Source organism: Babjeviella inositovora (genome assembly GCF_001661335.1).
Source record: "Babjeviella inositovora NRRL Y-12698 unplaced genomic scaffold BABINscaffold_15, whole genome shotgun sequence".
Classification (NCBI taxonomy): domain Eukaryota; kingdom Fungi; phylum Ascomycota; class Pichiomycetes; order Serinales; genus Babjeviella; species Babjeviella inositovora.
This window is the reverse complement of record NW_017566852.1, coordinates 142,508-158,149: the sequence shown is the minus strand read 5'-3', so window position 1 is coordinate 158,149 and position 15,642 is coordinate 142,508. Positions and strand designations below refer to the sequence as shown.

General features: G+C 51.2%; 6 protein-coding genes across 6 annotated transcripts; 3 read left to right on the top strand and 3 right to left on the bottom strand.

Moving 5' to 3' along the window:
• Nucleotides 1-166: 166 nt before the first annotated feature.
• On the top strand, nucleotides 167-4,165 carry BABINDRAFT_16434 (uncharacterized protein; the record flags this gene model as incomplete). Its single annotated transcript, XM_019130249.1, has 5 exons — nucleotides 167-1,191; nucleotides 1,361-1,370; nucleotides 1,430-2,257; nucleotides 2,438-2,959; nucleotides 3,050-4,165. Coding segments are annotated over 5 exons (3,501 nt in total), but the record flags the coding sequence as incomplete, so codon positions are not given.
• Nucleotides 4,166-4,574: 409 nt separating this feature from the next.
• ILV3 (dihydroxy-acid dehydratase) lies at nucleotides 4,575-6,711 on the bottom strand (the record flags this gene model as incomplete). The annotated part of the gene is made up of 3 exons (XM_019130916.1): nucleotides 4,575-4,600; nucleotides 4,750-4,777; nucleotides 5,116-6,711. The coding sequence occupies 3 exons, from the start codon at nucleotides 6,709-6,711 to the stop codon at nucleotides 4,575-4,577; spliced, it is 1,650 nt and encodes a 549-aa protein (XP_018982811.1).
• Nucleotides 6,712-7,512: 801 nt separating this feature from the next.
• On the bottom strand, nucleotides 7,513-9,881 carry BABINDRAFT_163493 (NupC/NupG family nucleoside CNT transporter). The gene has a single exon (XM_019129943.1). The coding sequence runs from the start codon at nucleotides 9,795-9,797 to the stop codon at nucleotides 7,983-7,985; it is 1,815 nt and encodes a 604-aa protein (XP_018982810.1). The 5' UTR covers nucleotides 9,798-9,881; the 3' UTR covers nucleotides 7,513-7,982.
• Nucleotides 9,882-10,364: 483 nt separating this feature from the next.
• On the top strand, nucleotides 10,365-11,090 carry BABINDRAFT_163491 (uncharacterized protein). Its single transcript, XM_019129942.1, has one exon. The coding sequence runs from the start codon at nucleotides 10,428-10,430 to the stop codon at nucleotides 10,686-10,688; it is 261 nt and encodes an 86-aa protein (XP_018982809.1). The 5' UTR covers nucleotides 10,365-10,427; the 3' UTR covers nucleotides 10,689-11,090.
• A 231-nt stretch (nucleotides 11,091-11,321) lies between these two features.
• BABINDRAFT_98757 (uncharacterized protein) lies at nucleotides 11,322-12,800 on the bottom strand. The gene has a single exon (XM_019133034.1). It carries the CDS (start codon nucleotides 12,572-12,574, stop codon nucleotides 11,381-11,383), a length of 1,194 nt encoding a protein of 397 aa, XP_018982808.1. The 5' UTR covers nucleotides 12,575-12,800; the 3' UTR covers nucleotides 11,322-11,380.
• Nucleotides 12,801-13,618: 818 nt separating this feature from the next.
• Nucleotides 13,619-15,580, top strand: CCT8 (chaperonin-containing T-complex subunit). The gene has a single exon (XM_019132497.1). It carries the CDS (start codon nucleotides 13,629-13,631, stop codon nucleotides 15,318-15,320), a length of 1,692 nt encoding a protein of 563 aa, XP_018982807.1. The 5' UTR covers nucleotides 13,619-13,628; the 3' UTR covers nucleotides 15,321-15,580.
• The last annotated feature ends 62 nt before the right edge of the window (nucleotides 15,581-15,642 follow it).

Genomic DNA, 15,642 nt, shown 5'->3' with positions numbered 1-15,642 from the left:
AGTACTCCACTCACCTCACACCGTTCCTCTAATACATCCCAGGTCGGCCTCCCCGCATCCCATCATGCTGGTGCCGCCACGACCTGCAGGCAGAAATAGCAATATCCCTTTCGCATATCAGGCCTTGTCTCAGCCCTCTCTGCCACCTTACTCCCATTCGGCATATATGACGCTCAATTTCATTCCAGGGGAACCCAATGCCACCGTACAGGCCACTGCCCAGGCGAAATGGAAGACACATTCGCTTCTCGCATACTGCTCGGGCAACAACTTGATAGTACTTTCCAGTGATTTGTGCAACCTCCAGACGATCTACCTCCCGGGCGATGCGCGTGCGGTGGACATACACGCACGCAGCGGTCGAATTGCCGTCGCGGTCGGTGCGCAGGTTGCAGTGTTCCGCCCCGCACAGGAGTATATGGCACTGCCGCGCTGGATCCCCGACATCACCGTGGTTAACCCACGCGACAATTCGTCTGTCAATTGCCTCCACTGGGGGAATACCGATTTGGTAGTAGGCTCCGATGCGTCGCTCGCGTTATGGAGCTTTCGTGACGAATTTGGTGTAACCCTACACAGCTTGTGCTGGTCGATGGAACAGCCAAACCCCGTGTACATGGTCAAACTCACGCCGCAGGCGACGCAGATCGCGGTTATTTCCAAGTACGACCGCTTGGTCAAGGTTTGGAATCGCAATTCGTTTGATTCTGAGCTCACATTCTTCGACCTCGTATACTTGAAGCATCCAGCGTGTGTCACCAGCCTCCGGTGGAGATCTAACGGCTCCGGCACCGAAACGTTGTATACGGTGGCTGTCGACGGGGTCTTGCGTGTATGGGCGAGTTATGAGGTTGACTGCTTTCATAACGTCTCACAATGGGGGTCCCTTGCATTTGGAACTGGCTTTGTGTTGGTGCTCGACAAGCTGCTTCTTGGCTTTTCCGATGTTGTTTTGGTGGTGAAGGACGGCCAAGTAAGAGTCTACCATGTGAGCAACGTGGCTCTGGATCCCCCAAAGCTTGTCACGTTTGACCAAGTTGCCGAGAGGCGAATCATGGCCGCCACGTTTCCCAAATCGGCAAAGCTAGTGGTCTTTGCCGAGCCGCTTGTGAGGGATAATGGCGATTTGTCCATTGTAGTGCACGATTTGGTAGGAGGGACAATAAGGCATAATTCGTTGAATCTTGCAAAGTTGGGAAGGGGCAGGAACAGAAATGGAAACGCAACCATGATCTCTAGCGATGCCCTGGTCTCCAATTCGACCAACATCTCCAACGGAACCTCCTCTGGGAATGCTCCCGGCACTGCTAATAAGGCAACCTCCAAAACAATAGATGGTTCCAATGGAGCCTCCTCCGAGAATGCTTCTGGTCCCGTTGATGAGACTGCTGACGTCGACGCTATACCCAACACGCCCCTGCACCACGAGGGAGCCTCGAACGGCTTTGTCGACCTTAATCTCGAACACATGTTCACGGGGCACACTAAGTCAGTCCAGCAGGTGCTTCGCACGTTCGACGGCTCGGCGATGCTCTCTATCTCGCGCTTCAACGAGAACTGCGTGTGGGTACCCTTGTCCCTCCATTCGTCCGAAGGCTACACCGGAACAACACTTGCCAAAAAGTCGCTTGTTTTCACCGCCTCGCCCATCCGCAAGGCCGTGATCTTGGACGACGGAACCCGGCCGCAGGTTGTTGCTCTTTTGTGCGATGGTATCCAGCTTTGGGACGCGTGCGCAAAGATTGCTCAACTCAGAGCATCCCTACCGTTGGATGCCGGTGATCCCCTCTGCTTTTTGGACCTCCCGGAGGCAGACAAGGGCCTTGTGCATGTGGTGGCCATTTACGACGAACTGGTGCGCTCCTGGGAAGTCGACTTGAGGACGTACTCTATTTCTGAGTTTCCCGTGGACCCGTTGCCGGAAATTGAAACCATCCACCGGCTTGCCATCGTGGACCCTGTGGGTTGGAAGGTTGACTTGAACAATGAAAACAATCGTGATGTGCTTTCGGTGATTGACAGGAACGGAGTCTTCCGGAGCTTTTCCGCCATGGTAGGGGATTCAATTTCGTGGATTGAGACGTGCCGGTTAGAGACGGGAATGGTGGATGTCTCGGCGTTGAGGGGGTCGTCGGTAAAGAAGGTGGCGATTGTGGATGCTCAGGGGAGGAGTTTGACGATTTGGGATACACAGAGGAAGGTTTTAGAGTACGAGGAGATGTTTGAGGAGAACGATGTACGGGGAGATAAAACTGATGTGCATACAAGTCCTTCTGCTACATTCAAGGTCCCTCTTACGCCCCGCATAACCACACCCACGCCTACTGCTTCGCTTACTGCTTCGCCTACTGCTTCGCCTTCGACTTTCACTTCCGCTTCGGTTTTATCCACAACTCCGGCCATTGACTTGGATTGGACCAGTACCAATGGCTCCCAGAGCATACTTTCAGTCGGTTTTGCTTCACACATCCTCATGTACTGCCAACTCCGCTACGATTACACCAACAGCATGCCATCATTCACTCCCATTAAACGCATTGATATCGACTACACCACCCACACAATTGGCGACTCACTTTGGCTCAAGGACGGGACCCTCGTGGTCGCGGCGGGCAACCAGTTCTTCGTTTCGGACCGCCAGCTAGACCTCACACACGACCCTGTCACCGCAAAGTCCTTAAGCTCGCGCATTATCACGCACAACGACATCTTCCACTTGTGTGCAGTGCTCAACGGCCCGCTCCCGGTGTACCACCCTCAGTTTCTCATCCAATGCTTGTTCCTCAACCAGAGCGAGCTCGTGAAGACGGTGTTGCTCCGGTTGTACAAGTTTCTCCGGAAGCTCGACCTCGACCCAAACGCGTCGCTCAACGATATTCAATCGACCCTTGGCCTCAACCTTGAGAAGTCGCTCGACCTACAGGGCTCGCTTTCGCCCCACGGCAGCGGTGAGAATAGTGTCGCGCAGAGTGGGATTAGCACGCCCGTGGGCAAGAAGAAGTACGACCATTTGTTCGACACGGATCTCCGCAAACTCACGCTCGAAAAGTTTACAGATTTTAATGACGCGTTTTCGCTGGCATTAGTCCAGAAGTTAACCAGGGTCTCACTTCCATACCTCACACGCCACCAACAGTCTACGTTGGTGTCGGTCGTGGAGATTCTCCTCGAGATCGAGAAGCATAGCCGCTCGTTGGACGTGAACGGGCTTCGGTTTTTCATCGGCTTGAAGTTGTACCAGTACCACCGCGCGACACAGGAGGCGGTTTCGATCCGCGACATTAACTGGGCGTTGCACAGCGAGAATAAGGAGGCGTTGCTCCAGCTTACCCGCAGTGTGGCGGGGCCCGAGGGCTGGGCGTCCGCGAAGGCGACGGGTCTCGCGTACTGGTTGCCGCGCGACAGCCTTGCACAGCACTTTGAAGCGGTCGCGCGCGCGGAGTTTACACGCGCGCGCAGCCCCGCCGGCTGCGGAATCTTCTACCTCTCATTGAAGCGGAAGCAGATCTGGCTCGGCTTGTGGAAGACATGTGTGGGGCACCCGGAGCAGCTGAAGATGATGCTGTTCCTCAAGAACGATTTCAGGATCGAGCGCTGGCGGACCGCTGCATTGAAGAACGCGTTTGTGCTCTTGGGGAAGCATCGCTACGTCGACTCGGCCTGCTTCTTTCTCCTCGCCGACAGCATCAAGGATGCCTGTTCGGTTATTGCGCGCAAGATGGACGACATTGCGCTTGCGATTGCAGTCGCACGCGTCTACGATGGCGACAGCGGCCCTGCGTTGCGCGCACTCCTTGAAACCGAGGTATTGCCAGAGGCGGTGGTGCTAGGCGACCGTTGGACCACTAGCTGGGTGTTCTGGATCCTTGGCGACAAGCGCAAGGCCATCCAGCTGTTGCTCCGCGTGCCTGCAGACATGGTTGCGGACTTGACGGCCGTGCAGTGCGCGCGTGTGGAACGTGGCAGCCAAAACTTCCTCCAGCACGACCCGCTCTTGCTCATTCTCTTTGCAAACTTGCGCCACAAGGACGTGCACTATTTGCACGGCTCAGCGGAGGTATCCCCGGCGGAGGAGTTTGACGCGATTGTAAACGTGGCGCAGATATATGAGCGGATGGGCTGCGAGTATCTCGCTCTCGCAGTGTTGAAGAACTGGAGCTTTGTTAAGTTTGACACCGCGACGAATCGGGTGGCATGGGACACGAAGGATAAGTCACAGTTGAGCTTGGCAACAACGTTTAACAAGACTCTCCGGTCGTTTGACGCGCCCCTGACGGCTACACAAGTGAAGAAGCAGCAGCCACCACCTGCGATTGCGTTTGTCGAGCCGGATATGAGTTCGTTTAATTTTGGGTTTTAGCGGTGAGCAAAGATTGGTGTAAATTAAACCAAACGCGTGAAACATATTCCAGAATAGCTTGAGCTGGTATGAATTTGTGTATGGTGTAAATAGGCGGAGACTAATTTTTTGTTAAAATTTCCCATACTCCTAGGCTGATGAATAGTTCAGAGAAATCACGATATAAATATTTATAAATTGAATATTTTAAAAAATACATATGCAAAGATGTATTTTAAAAATACCACTCAAATAAATGTGCTCACACTAAGGAACAGCCTTGCACCACTACCTCATTCCAACCTACAGTCCATATATATTGAATATCCAGAACAAAATTCAAGTCAAATGGACGTTACATTATGGAAATATACGGTAAAATCCTGTAGTACAACCTTATTCCAACCTACATATGGTATATCTAGCAGGTAATGGATACTGTTGGCTAGCTAAAAGAGAATTCTTTCCATCTGTAAGATATACACAAGGGTAGTCGGTCGCCTTATGTACCAAGGCGGGTACAATGCCAGGGTTGTTTATCGGAGGTAAGGAGATAATGGATGCCTACTTCCGTCCGGTTAAATGGCACCTTTACTACACTACAGCTCATATACGCGTATGTATTCTATACATTAGACGTCGCGAAATAAATAAATATAAACAGAATGTGAGGCTATCCTTTCCAAGGACAAGCATGAAATAAAAATTAACAAGAGCCAGGCTGGATTGGCACCGCCTTAGGCATCCAACACACAACCCTGAGAGGCGTTGCTCACCAACTTGCGGTATTTGAACAAAGTACCGCTCTTGTAGAAAGGTTCAGGAGCGGTCCATTTGGCTCTTCTCTCAGCCAAAACCTCCTCAGACACCAACAAATCAATGACATTCTTTTCGGCATCAATAATAATCTCGTCACCATCCTGGACTAAACCGATCGGACCACCTTCGGCGGCTTCTGGAACGATGTGGCCGATCAAGAAACCGTGGGAACCACCGGAGAACCTGCCGTCGGTTAAAAGAGACACGTCCTTACCCAACCCGTAGCCCATCAAGGCAGAGGATGGCTTTAACATCTCTGGCATCCCCGGACCACCCTTTGGCCCCTGGTATCTGATGATCACCACGGTCTTTTCGCCCTTCTTGATCTCACCGTTCTCCAAGGCCTTGATGAAGGTTTCCTCATCGTCAAAGGCTCTGGCAGTACCCTTGAAGTAGGTGCCCTCCTTCCCGGTGATCTTGGCAACGGCACCCTCTGGGGCCAAAGACCCACGGAGAATGCGCAAGTGCCCGGTAGGCTTAATCGGCATGTCCACGGAGTGGATGATGTCTTGCTCCAACGGCAAGGATTTGACCTTGGCCAAAGTTTCCTTCATGGTGCCACCGGTGATGTTGTACGTGGAGCCGTCCAAGATGCCCTGCTCCATCAAGTACTTCATGACGGCAGTAGTACCACCGTAGGCCTGCAAGTCAGCCATGACGTACTTACCGGAAGGCTTGAAGTCCGCAAGGAGCGGGGTGTTGTCAGAGATTCTCTGGAAATCGTCGATGGTGAGCTCGACACCGACAGAGTGGGCCATGGCGAGCATGTGCAACACGGCGTTGGTGGAGCCACCGGTGGCAATGACGTACGCAATGGCGTTTTCAAAGGCTTTCTTCGACATGATTTCGCGCGGGGTAAGGTCGAGCGCAATCAAGTTTTTGATGGCGTCACCGACGGCGGCACACTCGATCCTCTTTTCCTTGGAGGTGGCCGCGAACGAAGAAGAGTTTGGAAGGGTCATACCCATGACTTCGGCAACCGAGGCCATGGTATTGGCGGTGTACATACCACCACAGGAGCCTGGGCCCGGGCACGCGTGCTTGACAACGTCCTGGCGGACTTCGTCGGTAACCTGGCCAGAGATGTACTGACCGTAGACCTGGAAGCAGGAGACGACGTCGATCTTTTCGTCAACCAACGGGGAGCCGCAGGTAGACTTACCAGCCTGAATGGTGCCACCGTAGACCATAATGGACGGACGGTTGTGTCTGCCCATGGCCATGAGAACACCCGGCATGTTCTTGTCACAGGACGGGATGGAAATGTTGGCATCGTAGTGCTGGGCCAACATGATGGTTTCAAAGGAATCGGCAATAATCTCACGGGATTGGAGAGAGTACCTCATACCATCGGTACCCATGGAGATACCGTCAGAGACCCCGATGGAGTTGAACTGCATACCCTTAAGGCCCGCCTTGTTGACGGAGTCGGTGCACCAGTTGTTAAGTTCGAGAAGGTGCATGTTACACGGGTTACCGGACCACCACACGGAACCAACACCAACCTGACCCTTGCTCATGTCTGCGTCGGAGAAACCGGTGGCGTAGAGCATGGCCTGGGATGCACCCTGGGACTTTGGCTCGGTAATGATGGAGGAGTATTTGTTGTATTTGGTGGAGGCAGTGGAGGAGATGGAGAAGGATCTGGAGGTTAGTAAGCTGAGCGAGCGAGCAAAGGGGATGAACCAGCAAAGGGGATGATTCAACGGAGGGAATGAACCAACAGAAGGGAATTTGGAATAACAGCCACGTTTTAGCGTATGAAGCTTCAGATTTCCAAGATTTACCGCCGTTTAGGATGAAGTGTGCCCGGTGGGGATACCTGCACGTGCAAGGGCTCCAGCTTTTGCGATGCTAATCGGAAATTCCAAACCGGACACTCAAGGTACACTCACATACGGCGTTTCGATAGGAAAGCTGTAGAATCGCAGAACTAGCGTCACTTTTCACCCTTGTTGCGGTTCTTGGTGCACGCCGTTTCCGATCGGTCGTCTCTGCTGGATTCGCTATAAATTTTCTCGGCTTTGCAACAAAATAAACTTACCTAGAAGCCTTCACGTTACGGCTGGCAAGCCTGGCAAGGAAACCCATAATAATATTGAGTGTGGATAGGAAAACTAAGGCAGTACTATAAGAGGGGTAAGGTATATATAGCACGTAGGTGCTGAGAGGTGAGTGAAAAATGCGATGATTCATCGCCCGTCACGTGCCGAGAGCAGAGGCCTGCACCGGCGTGAGAAACTTGCGATGCCGGCTCGAATTTAGCCAATAAACTGCGGGGAAGATGTAAGCACAAGGTGCGGAGCTAAAACGTGACAAGAGTAAGGTTAGAAATTGATGTTATATTCCAGGGAGTTGACTTCAAGCCAAGGTAGGCACACGTTGAGGAGGTTGATCACAGTGAGACAGTTCCCGGAGCCAATTAATTTATCTAGCACTATTTCCAATCCACAAAGGCCTCTCCAGAAGGGTTCCTATCTCCTAAGCTTGGAATGATAGAGTAGAACCTAACTATTTGACTTCGGCGGCCGATGCATGCATGGAAGAATATCAATGGTGGAGTACTTAAAAAAAACACTCGCTGATTTGTAAATACCAATAGGAAATGTCTATTTGAAAGATTCTGGGACGCTGGCGCAGCTACTCTTCTCGATTTCTTCAACTAATCAGACGCACTTGATATGAAATAAATAGAAATGGTATACATACAGCATGGGATAAACACAAATAATATACACGACCAAGGCAAGGTATTACATAAGAAATCCCTCGGTCCGGTCTAAAACAAGCAACGAAAGTGGAAGAAGCAGAGGTCACAGCGGATTTAATTAGACGTGGTACCAGTGACAGAAAAGTTGGACAAATCGTGAATAACCATGGAGGCTACCGCGGTGGACAACAAAGTGGAAATGGCACCGGTGAACAACGCGGACATGACCAACTCGGCAATCTCCTTCAACTTGGTAGGGGCCAAAGTTCCCAAAACACCAACCTGAGTACCGACGGAACCAAAGTTGGCGAAACCACACAAGGAGTAGGTGGCAATCATCAACCCTCTCTTGGACATAGAGGTGTATGGCTCGTCGTTCATCAACATCAAGTACCCATTAAACTCGTTCTGGATAATCTTGGTGGCCATCAACTGGGAAATCAACAACAACTCATCCTTTGGTGCCCCCAACAACCACGCCACTGGGTACAACAAGTACGACGCCATCAACTCTAACGTCAAGTTTTTGATGTTCCAGAAGTTACCGAACCAGGTCAACAAAGAGTTGATCAAGGCCACAAGCCCGATGATACACAAACATTGGGTCATGATGGTGGCGGCAATGATAAGCCCCAAGGTGGCACCGTTGGAGAAGGCCTGCAAGACGTTTCGAGGACGGGTCGCCTCGTCCTCTTCCCCGTTACCCAAGATTTCCATTTTGCCCGCAGACACAGAGTGTTCGGTTTCAGGGTATCTCAATTTGGAGACCGCCAAAGAGGCCGGGATGGACATTACACAGGAGGAAACCAACGCCTGGGGGTTGACACCCAAGCCGATGTAAGCGACAAGCACAGACCCGGAAATCGTGGCGAAACCGGAGCACATAATCTGGTGGATCTCGGCCTTGGTCAAGTATGGCAACAAGTTCTTGATCAAAATGGCGGACTCGCCGATCCCGATGAACGGAGCGGCGGCGGCGTTGACGGCTTCGGCACCGGAGACCCTAAGAGTCCAGTAGAAGAAGTACGCAAACTTACCCACAGCCCATTGCATAACACCGAAGTAGAACCAGATGTGCACGAAGGAAACGAAAAAGATAACCGCTGGCAAAACGGTAAAGAAGAACATCCCGAGCTGGGAAACCTCGGTATTGGTGACGAACGCAACACCGTCCTTGGCAAAACCAAGCAACTCTCTAGCCAACGTGGAGATAAAGTTGAAAATGTCGTAGCCAGCCTTAGTTCTCAAGACAAAGAGAGCGATAATGTACTGCATCAACATTCCACCAATAACCGTTTGCCATCTGACTGCAGCCCTGTTGACAGAGGTAGCCCACAAGCCAAAAAGCGCCACGCAGACACCGAAAAACGAAATCGCACGGTCACTACGCTTGGAATACTGGGTTTCAGTCGGAACAAACGTGGCCACCATCATGGTTGCAATGGTGATAAGAGCACCTACTGCCATTCTGTGATTGTGGTTAGGAATACACTTGTAGATGAAGTCAGAGCCGAAGTACCAGACCTTCTGCGCCTTATGGAAGATCCAGTATAGAATCGGACTGTACCAGGAGATGATCCGGAGCATGATACAGCCCCACAAAATAGTCGGAATCAACCACTTGTGACGGTGCTTGTCCTGGATAATGATGGACAACCACCAGGAGGTGAAAAACAAGCCCCAGAAGAGACCCCACACCCACTTGTTGCGGCGGAGTAAGCCTCTCGCCTTACCGACAATACCGGTGCTTTGAGCCTTGGATTCTTCGTCGGTAGTTTCCTTTACGTGCTCGTGGTTCTTCTCGAGGCTGTCTTCGGCACTATGTGAGTGGTCGTGGACAAGGTTCACCTCGTTGGCAGACACATAGTCGTGTAACGGGTTGGCGTAGCCAAGTTCGTTGCGCTCCCGGAGCGATTTAATGGAGGACATTTATGGTTGAAGCTGCAGATTTACTGACAATGGATTTTTTTTTTGTTGACTCCAATCAAAGTGGAGAATGAGATGTACCGTTAGAATCAGAATGAAAAAAAAAATGTTACAGACACCTTTAGAGCTCTATATATACGGTTTCCCCAGCCAAGGGTGCAACGTTAGACGGGAGTGACCTCCGAAAACTTTCATCGATAAGACGATGCAATCGGCACCTTTCCCCATCATCAGTATAAGCTGGTAGTGCGCGTAAATGTATGTTCCGCGGCCGTACATGTTGCATTGATAGCTCGGAAATTAGGGCCCAACTGAGAAGAGCCGTACAGCCTGCGTGCGTCCTACATACGTCTGGCGGGGAAGCGAGATTTTCCGTAAAAACTTGACCCCCGTCTGGAAGGAGTTCTTCGGTCTCGTTATCTTTGTTGTTCGGTCATGCATATGCCCAGCATTTTATTTTCCCTGGCCGTCAAAGCGCCACGAAAAGGCCAAAGTCTCCCTGGAAGCCCGGCTGCCAAGTTGAGCGCTGACAGACACTTCTGCTTGGTGCGGTTCAAGCCCATTTGTGACGCCTCGCACCCATGCACGGAGACAAGGTCGTGGATGGACGGGAGTGAAAATTTTTCACCAGACATGAAAAGTCACATGTCGCCAATCTATTCCAGGACTGCATGTTTGACACTATGCACAGCAAGTGGTCTTGGTGTGAATTCTAGACGGCGTTTAAGCAGCAAAATAAGTGCCAAGCAAACTAAGGAGCTTGATAAGGTTTCCTACCCGCGGAGATCCAGTAGAAGCCGCGGAAATAGGCTGACTTTGACTGTGCAGAGTCAGTCGCACTTCCCCGGCGCTTTATTTTTGCATCTGGTACAGGTGCTGTCTGTCGCACCCTAGCAATGAGACGTCGGGAACTCCTCCCGGAGAGATGCTTTCGCCGTGGTACATACCTGTCACGGCGGGCGTGAGACAGACAAGTCTCCGTCTTTCGAGACCTGAGCGTATGCGAAAACACTACCGGCTTCAGGCACCTGACGCAAACTTATAGTTTGATGCTGTGACCCTATGTCAGTGGGGTTAAATTTAGAGTTTCCCAGACCCTACGGCATCGATTAGTTTTTACCGGGCCTGAATTATGAGTGTATAGACCGCGGGTCCAAATGACAAATTCGAAAGATCAGCTAGACAGTCACTTTTCAGCCGCGGGTTACCAGACCGCGCTGAGGGGAATTAAGCCTTCGTATTGACCTAGACAGCCGTTGCTTGAATCATAATTTAGCGGGGTACCCTAAATCTCGCCGGCCGCTTCTGAAAACGTTCTATGACGCGGCGGGCACTCTAAACCACTTTAGGCATTTTGGGGGTGGACTTCGGTAACCCCTGTTATTTTTGGACGCCCAATTTATCACCCAGCTACGCCAGTTAAGCTTTTTATATTACACATGACTCGAGTAGATATCGGCGGCATTTAATCAACAATCTAAAAAGAGATGACTATGACACTGCGTGTGCCTAGATCAGTCAAAGGAGATGAGGAGACATGGGCCCGAGCTTCGGGTACCCGTTCCTCCCCCGACAAACATTAGGATTCAACATCCAACCTCATTCACCAACGCATCAAGCGCGGCTCTTACGTATTCGTCTCGGTTCTTCCCCAAACAAACACTCTGGAAAAGCACTCCATTTTGGGAAGCAAACTCCTGGGTCTTTGTTGTGTCGTCCGTGCCGTTAAACAGATTGTGAAGGAGCAAGATCGGGGTAACATTTTTTCTACCAGCCACCGCTGGTAGGTTGCTGTCCGTGCACTTGCTGTGCTGACTTCTGCGCTTTGTCTCGGCCACTCCCGCTTTGGGGGTCAGCTGAACCTGTCTCCGCGAAGGCGTGTCTAAGACAACCTTTTTGAAAGCTTTGAACATGAACCTCCCAGCCCTGCGCCCTAGGCTAGCCTTTGATACGTCCTGGCCCGAGGCAGATCCCATTGACTCTTTGGTACTCTGATGCTGAAGGGTAAACATCGATTCCGACTCCGACGTTTCGGAGTTCGAAGGAGAAGCCTGGCTGGTACGCGTGGCGGTGGACAAGTTGCGGCCTCTCTCTTTCGCCCGGACAGGTGGGCTAGGCCCATTGATGAAGCATCCAATACTATCATCATCGTCTGTTTCTTCGTTGAGTGTACCGTAGTACTCGCCATCCGAAATGTACGGATCACATTCTTCCTGAACCTGGGTATCTCTGGCGATCGTTTTCAAAGTCTCGTGGACGGCTCGTATTGCTTCCAACTCTGAGGCGTCGCCCGAGCCACAGACAATGATATATGCATCGATAGAGCCAAGCCCGGTGAGCGAAGCGGCGGGGTTCAGCTGGAAGCCAGGGGTGTCGATAATTTCAACCAACACTGGCGACTCCGCGTCCTGCAACATGGCCTCAAAATCCGAAAGCTGTCCCCCTTGGCTTGCCAACCTTTGTGCCTTGCTGGAGGTGAGGATGCGGGTCTTCCATTTGTCTAGACCTGAACTTTGCGAGGATTCTGCGGAAAGAGGCGCCGTCTGACATGGAGAGACCCAGTGTTCAAAGAGGGCTGACAGTGTTTGTACCGTTGGATAGTACTGATCCGTGGCGAAAGTTGAACCGTCGTTAAGGCTTGCAAGTTTCTGGGCAAGCAGTGTCTTACCGGCCCTTCTGGCCCCCAAAATCCCGATCCGGATGGGTTTTCGGAGACAACGCTGGGGTAAGTCCTCGGACGAGGCGTAAGGCGAGAGCTCGTAGTCTGAAATGATTGCCATTAGAAATAATGTGAGGGAAAAAACGGTTTGTAGATACAAGTGCTAAAGTCAAACACTTGATAGTACGAGTGATTATGCTGTTTGAAGCAAGTAATGTCTATGCTCTGAATGTTATTCGCCTATAACGCTCATCCTCGGGCAGGAAAGTTCTTGGTATATATTCTGTTTACGGTCAAATGTGAAACAGTCGCGGAAACTGTTGGTTGTCATCCCCTCAGTCGAAAAAAATAAACTTAAAGTGCTATACTTTAAGCCTCTTCACTACCGGCTTAAATTCCCGCCCACCTCCGCAGCTCATCCGGCAGCGGCCTCCTTTTTTTTTTGCTTGTATAAGTCCGTTCCCCACATTTTGACGTCACGCAAGAAACTCGGCGTTACTTCCCCGGTGGAGGCGTCATCTTCTCGGTGAGAGCGTGATCAAGCACGTGCATAAAAAGCAAATATGTCTCGAAAATGCCAGCCTGGCATGGGCATAAAAACACCGGTGAAGACCAACTGGTGGGAATATTCTCAGCGGAATTTGCTTGCCGACTCAGGAGTTGGACTTGCAACTATGTTAATGACTCCCAGCTTGACGTTTATACCAGCACTATCGGCATGCGACAACAATACGTCCCTGATAGCTGTCAGGTTCTCCTCCCTGGTAATACAAGACGCAGCTCGTATAGCAGGGAGTTTTTCTGTATCCCAGGCTAAACAAAGGGAGGGGAATGATGGAGCAAGCCTCTAAACGATCAGACTAAAGACTTAGCCAAGGCCGCAAAAAAGTATTGACCGGACAATAAGAAAAGTAAGATGTCAGGAGTTGTGTACATACCAACCCGTTACACCAGTATAATTCCTCAGTCTACATCAAGACACAGTCAGTAGGTGGCGCATGGTGGCACATCCGGCCACTATACCTACGAGCACTGTCAAGAAAAACACGTGACGTGCTCATATTTACACCCAAATCCCATCGCCATCACACCATGCCGGATTCAAAAACGACCAGTTTTTTTTACGCATTTGAATCCAAACACGTCCAATTGATCTAAAGCCATTCCATCCAGACATGTCGTTAAACCTCCCTCAAGCGCCAAACGCCGGACTTTTTAAGCAAGGGTACACCACCCACTCGTCCGCGGACGGTGCGATCATCCGCAACATCCAAGCGTGCAACGAGATCTCGCTGATGGTGGCCACCTCGATTGGGCCGTGTGGGCGCAACAAGATCATTGTGAACCACCTCGGTAAGATTTTCATCACCAACGATGCGGCAACCATCTTGAACGAGTTGGATGTTGTTCACCCAGCGGTGAAGATCTTGATCATGGCGTCGAAGCAGCAGGACTACGAGTTGGGCGACTTCTCCAACTTTATCATCTGTTTTGCCGGCGAATTGTTGAAGAACTCGGAAAAGATGCTCGTGTTGGGGTTGTCTCCAATGGAGATTATCCAGGGCTACAAGATGGCCAACAACTACGTGATGGAGCATTTGCAAGACTTTACCGTCGACCGTGTCGAGGACGTGTTTTCCAAGAATAGCTTGATGAAGTTGGTCAAGCCGGTGGTTGCTGCCAAACAGTACGGGAACGAGGGGGTCATCTCGCTGTTAATCATTGACGCTGTTCACTCTGTGCTCAACCCTAAGAACCCAAACTCCTTCAACGTTGACTCTATCAGGGTTGTCAAGATCATGGGCTCGTCCCTTGCCCACTCCCAGGTTATCAAAGGGATGGTGTTCCCACAGGAACCAGAGTCGCATAAGAAGTCAGTGTCTGAGGGTAGAACAAAGGTCGCGGTCTACACGTGTCCAATCGACATTTCTGCGACCGAAACCAAGGGGACCGTCTTGTTGCACAACGCGCAGGAGATGTTGGACTTTACCTCGGGCGAGGAGCTGCAGATCGAGGCCATTGTCAAGGAGATCCATGCCTCTGGGGTTCGGGTGATTATCGCCGGCTCTTCGGTTAGCGAGATCTTCCTCCACTACTTGAACAAGTATGGCTTTGTTGTGTTAAAGGTTGGCTCTAAGTTCGACTTGAGACGTATTTGTCGTGTCTGTGGCGCCAGTCCGTTGGCCCGTTTGGGCGCGCCGATGCCAGAAGAAATGGGTGCGATTGACTTTGTCGAGACCAAGGAGATTGGCTCGGACAGAGTCACGATCTTCAGACAAGACACTGAAAACGCCAACTCCCGTTCGTTGACCGCTACGATTATCGTTAGAGGCGCCACCACAAACAACTTGGATGATATCGAGCGCGCGATTGATGACGGTATCTCCTCTCTCAAGGGCTTGTTGAAGGATGCATCCTTGTTGCCAGGTGCCGGGTCCGTGGAGATTCAGTTGATCAACAAGTTGACCGCTTGGGGTGAGAAGCAGCCGGGTTTGTTGCAGTTGGCCATCAAGGCTTTTGCCCAGTCCTTGGAGGTTATTCCGCGCTCTTTGGCCGAGACTGCCGGGTTGAATGCCACGGAGACGTTGTCCAACTTGTACGCCGCTGCCTCTGCCCAGGAATCCGTCGCGGCAGATGCGAGGGTCCACTATGGTGTGGATGTTGACCAGGAGAACGAAAACGGGATTGTTGACGTGACCGCTGAGGGTGTCTATGACTTGCTCATTTCCAAGAAGAGTGCCATTTCGTTGGCTACCGATGCCGCCACCACCGTATTGTCTGTGGATTCTATCATTATGGCAAAGAGAGCCGGTGGACCGTCAGTGCCAAAGCAGGCCAGACCAGGCAACTGGGACCAGGCTGATTAGCGAGCAAAGCAAAGCCCGAAGTGCCAAATGCGAAGATGCAGTGTATATTAATGTTATAGGGTTATAGATAAGGTGTAGCGGGGATGAGGTAGGGATATGACTTATCCATGAGTAGAGAGGTTGAAGCAGGATTGCAGGTGGAGAGGCGGGCAAAGATCTTGGTACATAATCGTGAAACAGCTTCAAGAAGTTTGGTTCTAGCGTAGGATACGTGAGATATTTTCGGGAGTTAACCAAGCTTACAAGATTTAACATCGGTGAGGTTCCGTTGGAGTAGTGTCAGATGTATAATATCAGATTAAGCTGGGCTGTTTGAGATTTC

Coding starts and splice junctions, on each gene's coding strand:
- BABINDRAFT_163493 (XM_019129943.1), bottom strand. CDS start 9,797: ATGTCCTCCATTAAATCGCTCCGGGAGCGCAACGAACTTGGCTACGCC.
- BABINDRAFT_163491 (XM_019129942.1), top strand. CDS start 10,428: ATGAAAAGTCACATGTCGCCAATCTATTCCAGGACTGCATGTTTGACA.
- BABINDRAFT_98757 (XM_019133034.1), bottom strand. CDS start 12,574: ATGGCAATCATTTCAGACTACGAGCTCTCGCCTTACGCCTCGTCCGAG.
- CCT8 (XM_019132497.1), top strand. CDS start 13,629: ATGTCGTTAAACCTCCCTCAAGCGCCAAACGCCGGACTTTTTAAGCAA.